Genomic DNA, 6,604 nt, shown 5'->3' with positions numbered 1-6,604 from the left:
TTTCCCGAGAAGTGAGCCAGCGTGACTTTCTGCCTTCTTCTGCTGGATGTCCTCATAGATGTTGTCATATTCGTACACCGTGGAGTCCTCTGCCAGTGCCCTCTGGATCTCAAGCTTGGTCTTTAAAAGGAGACAAAAGTGGGGAAAGAAAAAATACAGGTGCTGGCTTTGGCAGAAAAGTCCTCCGGAAAGGCAGTTTGGCAATGCATCATCCGTTATACCAGCCAAGGTTTGGATAGGAGCTTTTTATGAAAAAAAATGTAATGAGTTAAGGCAGCCTTGCAAATCATTATCTGGGAAGACCTATCCGCCTCATGCCACCACCAGTGTTCCCTCTAAGCGGAGTCAGAGTGAGCTAGCTCACAGTTTTTTATTTATTTATTTACATGTCATTTCTATACCGCCCATGACCCCTAATGGGTCTCAGAGCGGTTTACATTAGACTACATCTGTAGTCGAATCCTAACTAGGGCCACACTTTGTGCAGGGAGGGGTTACCTAGCAGCACCCGGACGGCGGCTTTCTCTCCTTCTTGGCAGCTCAGGCGCAGTCTCGGCGCTCCGGGCAATCGGCGACCATCGGTGGGCTTCTTGGTGGATCCTCCGTCGGCGCGCACTGCTCTGGACTGCGGCTTTTCCGGCTACTCGTCCCGTCGGGCTCATCCGATGTAGTCGTCGCCTCCACGGCTCGCCGGACACCGCCATTGTTCTTCCTCGCCGCCGCTTCTCTTGCTGCCGCCTCTCTCTCACATCTCCCGTCACCGTCGCTATCAACCCTCCTGGCACGGAACCAGGAGGAGGGTGCCCCCTGCCTCTAAGGCAGGTACCCATTTCTCTACTTGTAGTTACTTTCGAGCCGCTGGGTTGGCGGGAGCTGGGACTGAGGGCCGGTAGCTCACTCCGGCCGCGGTGGGGATTTGAACAGCCATTGTGGCTGTTTGCTATGATGTTACTGGCAGGCATCGAACTGCCTGCGCCACCACTCCCTCTTTTAGCCTCCAGCTCACAGATTTCTGTCTTAGCTCAGGAAGGAGGGCTCCAGAGAAAACTAATTTCTGCAGCAGCCAAATCACTCGCTCACAACTTTAATGCCAGTAGCTCAGAAAGTAGGATTTTTGCTCACAAGACTCCGCAGCTTAGGGGGAGCACTGGCCACCACCTTGCTGATCCCAGTTACTGGAGCTGTCTCTCCACTCCTCTGCACTAACCTGGCCCTTTCAAGTCAAACCAACGGCCTACATAGTGCCATACTGTGCTTCTCCGCCCGGAAATGCTGTGCTATCTGACTTCTGGCTAGAAAACCAAAGAAAGCTTATCCAGTGATTGGCTTTGTCTCCTCAGCCAAAGCAGTGCTGTAACATTTGCATGGGATCACTGACACACACACAAAATCAAGGTCTGTAGCATTCCCTCCCCCAAGCAAGAATCTCTTGTGTGACTCTTGAGTTGACTTCATTATCTTGCCCCAAATGCCTTGTCAGGGGAGAGGGGAGAGAATTAGGTGCGCATTCCTCTCTCAACAGGAGGCACAGGGAGCCGGTGGCTCCAGTCCATTGAATGAGCTCTCACCACCAGTTGTAACCTGCATGCCACCTTCTATGTCTGTAACCCAAAGGCCAATATTCTGTCTAGCACAATTTACCTTTGCTCCATATCTATGTTCCTCTATGATGATCTACCCTACGGAGGTGCAAGGCTAGAAACTGGAGTGATTTTCACTCCACTGACACACTACGAGTTTTGTAACGCCGCACTTCCGTTCTAAAACACCAGTTGTGTTAATGAAGTTCGTCCAGTCATTGGAGACCTGCACTGGAAGTAAGAGGAAGAACAGACTCTTCTGGTGGTTTTTGAAGGTGTGACTGCAAAAGTCATCTCCCATGTTTTATGGCGTGTTGAAAACTATGAGCAGATCGATGGCAACCTGCTACGCATCTTGCAAAAGGTTGTTTTTCTGTATCTCCCTGGATATTGTCTAGAGAAGCCCAAGAAAAACAGACTCGTAACAGCAGGATTATCACTACATAAATAAAGTAATGGAAACCGAAAAAACCAGCCTTTGATGTAAGTTGCATCATTTTTTTTTTATTAAGCAAGACAAGCAACTTCCAAGCCTTACAGCCAAGGAGGCAGAACTGACGCATAAAATCTATGACCCTGGGCACTATTTAATATTGCATTAATTTAGTTAGTTATAAGCTTATTAATTTATACAACGTATGGACAGCATATTAAAGGATATAAAGTATTATGGCGAAATCCTTCCCCAAAAGCCTATTAACCCTTGCAAGGCCACATAAACTGCTGGATGGGTCTTGTTAGAAAATCAGTACTTTTAATGGGCACCAACTGTAACTTTTTTTGCAACTGACAGTGAGTGTGATGTAGTAGCTGGACTGGAGTATCAGATTACGACCTAGGAGATTCTGCATTCTGCTATGGAAGCTTGCTGGGTGACCTTGGGCTAGTCACACAGCATTACCTATCTCACAGGGCTGTTGTGGGACAAAACGGAGGAGAGCAGAGAAATATAAGCTGCTTTGGGTCCCCACTGGGGAGAAAGGCAAGGTATAAATGAAACAAACAAAAATAAACAAAAAGTATACTAAAAAAATCACTATTCTGAAAGTATTTATTTATATTAAAAGCTTTAACTTTTCTGCTAAAGAAGCCCCTTCAAGACAGTTAGCAAAACAGTATAAGCAATTAAAACAACGTATGAAAGAATTGAAAGCAACTGAAAAGTGTGTGCACGCACCCACACCCAGAGACGTTGCCAACTTACTTGTTTCATCGCTTGCTTTTTCAAGGCTTCTCTTTGAAGACTCTCCCCCACTGATGTCTGTTGGAAAACAAAATTTAACATGTAATGTTACATATAGGAATGCACCCTTGTTTTCACACCAGCCAGGGGAGCTTAAAACTAAATGAGCCAGTAAGAGTTTATTTTCAAAACAGCAACAAGGCAAAAAAGTAGGAAAATGATCACTGGGGGTGTGGTGTGTGTACTGTCTGTCACAGCGGCAGTGGAGAAATGAAGTAATTTTATCAACAAACACCAGCATGAATTCCAATACAAGGGTTAGCTAACTAGTTAAAGGAATGAAACCAACATCATGCCCTTTGTCTATAAGACTCTACGAGGTATGCTACAGGGTGCAATCCTAAGCATGGTGGTGGTGGAAAGTTCTGTCAAGTCACAACTGACTTACAGCAACCCTGTAGAGTTTTCAAGACAAGAGATATTCAGAGGTGGCTTGCCCTTGCCTGCCTCTGCCTAGCGACCCTGGTATTCCCTGGAGGCCTCCCATCCAAGTACTAACCAGGGCTGACCCTGCTTAGCTTCTGCCCTTTTGAGCCTGAGGGCACCTTTGGGATTCTGACACAGGGTGGTGGGCGCAACCACAAAATGGCCACCGTGGGAGGCAGAGCCAACCGTAATCACAGAGGAAGCTGAAGTGCAGGTAACGAGAGGAGTGAATATTAGAAACGCACTGGGAAAGAGGAATCAGAGACAGACTAAAACCTGCACTGTAGAGGCAGCTGTCTGCACAGCCAAGCAGAGATCCATCAGTGGCTATTAGCCACAAGGTATAGATAGGAACTCTCGGTCTGGGGCAAGTGATGCTCTGTATTCTTGGTGCTTGGGGGGGCAACAGTGGGGGGCTTCTGGTGTCCTGGCCCCACTGCTGGACCTCCTGATGGCACCTGGTATTTTTGGTCACTGTGTGACACAGGGTGTTGGACTGGATGGGCCTTTGGCCTGATCCAACATTGGCGTCTCTTACGTTCTTATCACCAATGGACAATCAGGAACCCTATTGGGCAAGAGCCCAGCTGGCCCCACCCACTTTCTAGAAATACTCGGCGGGTGCCAGGAAAAGTGTTGGCGGGCACCATGGTGCCCCTGAGGACCACGCTGGGGGCTCCTGTCCTAGGTATTAGGTTCCACTTGATTCAGACAAAACACGCTGAGGGCAACACATTCCGTTAAATCGCTAACCTGGTACCAAGGGACCTTTGCAAACCAATGGAGGATAATGTTAGCCATGTGCTTACCCACGATGGCTGCCACCTTCCTCCATTGCCCAAGATTGCCATCTTGATCGTATCATCTGGAGCCCTGCTGTAGGATCCCCCTGTCCCTGGGGGACTGACCAAGCTTACAGCCAAATCATCTTTGGAATGGGCTGTGCGCTCCCTCTAAGCTGGGTGTGCGAACAGCTGCTCATTAACACAGGAAGCCTCACTCAGCAGCAACCTGGAGCTACACAGAATCTTGCACTGCCCATTGCCCATTTTAAGATTACAGCAGTTCAAGATGTGAACTGCTATCATCAGTGGCGGGGAAATTAGAGGGAACATTGGCTGTAATTTGTGTTGGGGGGGACTGAAACAGGTTGTTTTGAGATTTGTTGGCGTTTTTCATCCTGGAGGGGCACAGTGGCACCTTTTTACATTTTAAGATACTGTAAGACCGTCTGTGCTGCCTCATGCTCCTCGGCCCCCTGGAGACTCTCTGGTTGAGATCTCAAGCAGCACAACGGAACGCCACCCAAGAGCACCTCAGGATGCTCTTTATGGGTTTTATGGGGTGGGCGCTGGCAATGACCAGAGCTGCTCAGAGCCTATAAGCAGCCATTTGCGATGCAGCTGTTGTCAAAGCAAGGTTTCTGCTGTAACTGCTCAAGACAGTACAAACTTTTGCTGCTGACCACTACTTGGATCCCTTGCTGACCCAGATAATCCAAATCTACATCCTCTTCCTGAGGCCTGTAGTCTCTACGGCTCTTGTCAATCCTTAAAGTCCTGGCATTTCTCTCTGAGCATCTATACACTGGGCAAGCCACATCTGGCCCTGGGAGATCAGCCATAAAGTGAGGATGGACACCTGATCTGCTCCTGAATTGGGGGAGCTAGGAACTCCAGGTGAAGGCTGGGCCCTTCCCATGGGGCTGCCCCATTCGCCTCCTCTACGGAGAAGGAGGTGAGCCGCTATCCCTGCTGTGGCCGGGTTCAAGCAGCCCTTTCAGTCAGCCTGAGACAAACTCGCAATGAGCAGTTCACCCAGAGACTGTGGAAAACACAGTATGGCACATACTTGAGCCAGTTCTCTGGCAAGGCGGGATACACATTGAAAATAATAAATAAATAAATAAATAAATAATAAGTAACACTTTCAAAGCATGACATGCGGCTAAAAAGAGAGTGTACCAGGAAACAAAGCACGAAGGATTTTACAATGGAAGCGTCTCTGCGGTCTTACTATTAAGTGCGGACCGCGGAGTCCTTCCTTCCAAGTCAAGTCAAACACGCTGGATCTCTCCCTCACCCTTACCCAACTGCAGAGGGGCCAAGCGGATCCCTGTGCCTGCTGAACTGACGCGACTACAAAGAGCGCTGCTCCCAAGTGTTTACAGAAGGTAAGGAAATACCCCCTTCTCCTGTTTTAAGTAAGACAACATGAAAAATGTCTGTTTTCACATTTTGGCAGCGCTTGGAACTTTCCAGCCTTGCCATGACTCATACCAAACACCAGGCTCTCATCTGAGTGAGAAAGCTTGTGTCACCAGCCCTTCATAATGCCCCAAAAAACTACATGGAAAAACTAGTGCCAGGTGATTTTTTTTTCTTTTCGCATTGGTGTCCAAAGGAGTGCTGGAGAAAGCTGATCTTCCCCGCTCCCGGACACTGGCCTGCTGACTGTCAGTGTGACATTTGAGTGATGACTGTGATGTCCCTAAATCCAGGAGAACGTGCCTGAAAGCGCTGCACTGGGGTACCACCGAAGGGAAGACAAGTCCTTGGCCCCAACAGCCAGTCTCTGAATACCAGATGATGGGAAGAAGCAAGGGTGGGCTTCAGGGTGGGGACATTCTGTCTGGGTGCTGCTGGAACAAATGAAAAACAGAAAAGAACTGTGACAATTTAGCGCTTAGTAATATATTCATAAATCATAATTTTTGTTGTTCAGTCGCACAGTCGAGTCCGACTCTTCGCGACCCCATGGTTCATCTCCCGCCAGGCCCTCCTGTCTTCCGCCGTCCTCTGAAGCTGGCTCAATTTCATGTTCGTTGCATCGATGACACTGTCTAACCATCTCATCCTTTGCCGTCCCCGTCTTAAAAATGTATATGTGACTAAATCCATCATTGTATATTCATTAGTATCCTGTTGGCTGGAATCAACAGTATGACAACACAATCCTAAAAAGGGTTTCACTCTTCTAAAGTCTACTGAAGTCAGTGACTTTAGCAGGATGTAACTCTATTAGGACTGAACAGCAACAGTGGGATTTTCCTGGACTTCAGTGGGTTTATCCAGGACTACCTCTGCATGTACTTTTACAGTAATTTTTTACATAGTGGCAGAAACATAGCTTTTGAGGTCTGTCAGTAGTTCTCTGCCTAAAGTTCACATTCTTTTAATAATATATTCTTAGAAAAAACTCATACTGTCCCCAAGCCTGGAATAAATTCTCATGAAGTTCACCAGATTTAGGATCTTTGTCCCTCCCAATCAGTTCTGAAGACTGATTTTTCCACACAAATCTGTTGTTTTCATTATGTCTGTTTGATTGTACTGGAACAGCCTAGTTACTCATC

General features: G+C 47.7%; 1 protein-coding gene across 1 annotated transcript in view; it reads right to left on the bottom strand.

Moving 5' to 3' along the window:
* NSRP1 (nuclear speckle splicing regulatory protein 1) overlaps positions 1-6,604 on the bottom strand; it is a 36,278-nt gene that overhangs the window by 9,506 nt on the left and 20,168 nt on the right. Inside the window, exons 2-3 of the mRNA XM_015422042.1 lie at positions 2,785-2,841; positions 1-120 (exon numbers count right to left, since the gene is read on the bottom strand). Coding sequence (XP_015277528.1) covers positions 1-120; positions 2,785-2,841 — 177 coding nt within the window. The remainder of the gene's footprint in view (positions 121-2,784; positions 2,842-6,604) is intronic.

This window comes from Gekko japonicus, unplaced genomic scaffold (genome assembly GCF_001447785.1).
Source record: "Gekko japonicus isolate JY-2015 unplaced genomic scaffold, Gekko_japonicus_V1.1 scaffold182, whole genome shotgun sequence".
Classification (NCBI taxonomy): Eukaryota; Metazoa; Chordata; class Lepidosauria; order Squamata; family Gekkonidae; genus Gekko; species Gekko japonicus.
Note: the sequence above shows the minus strand (reverse complement) of the source record. Positions and strands in the feature narration are given on the sequence as shown.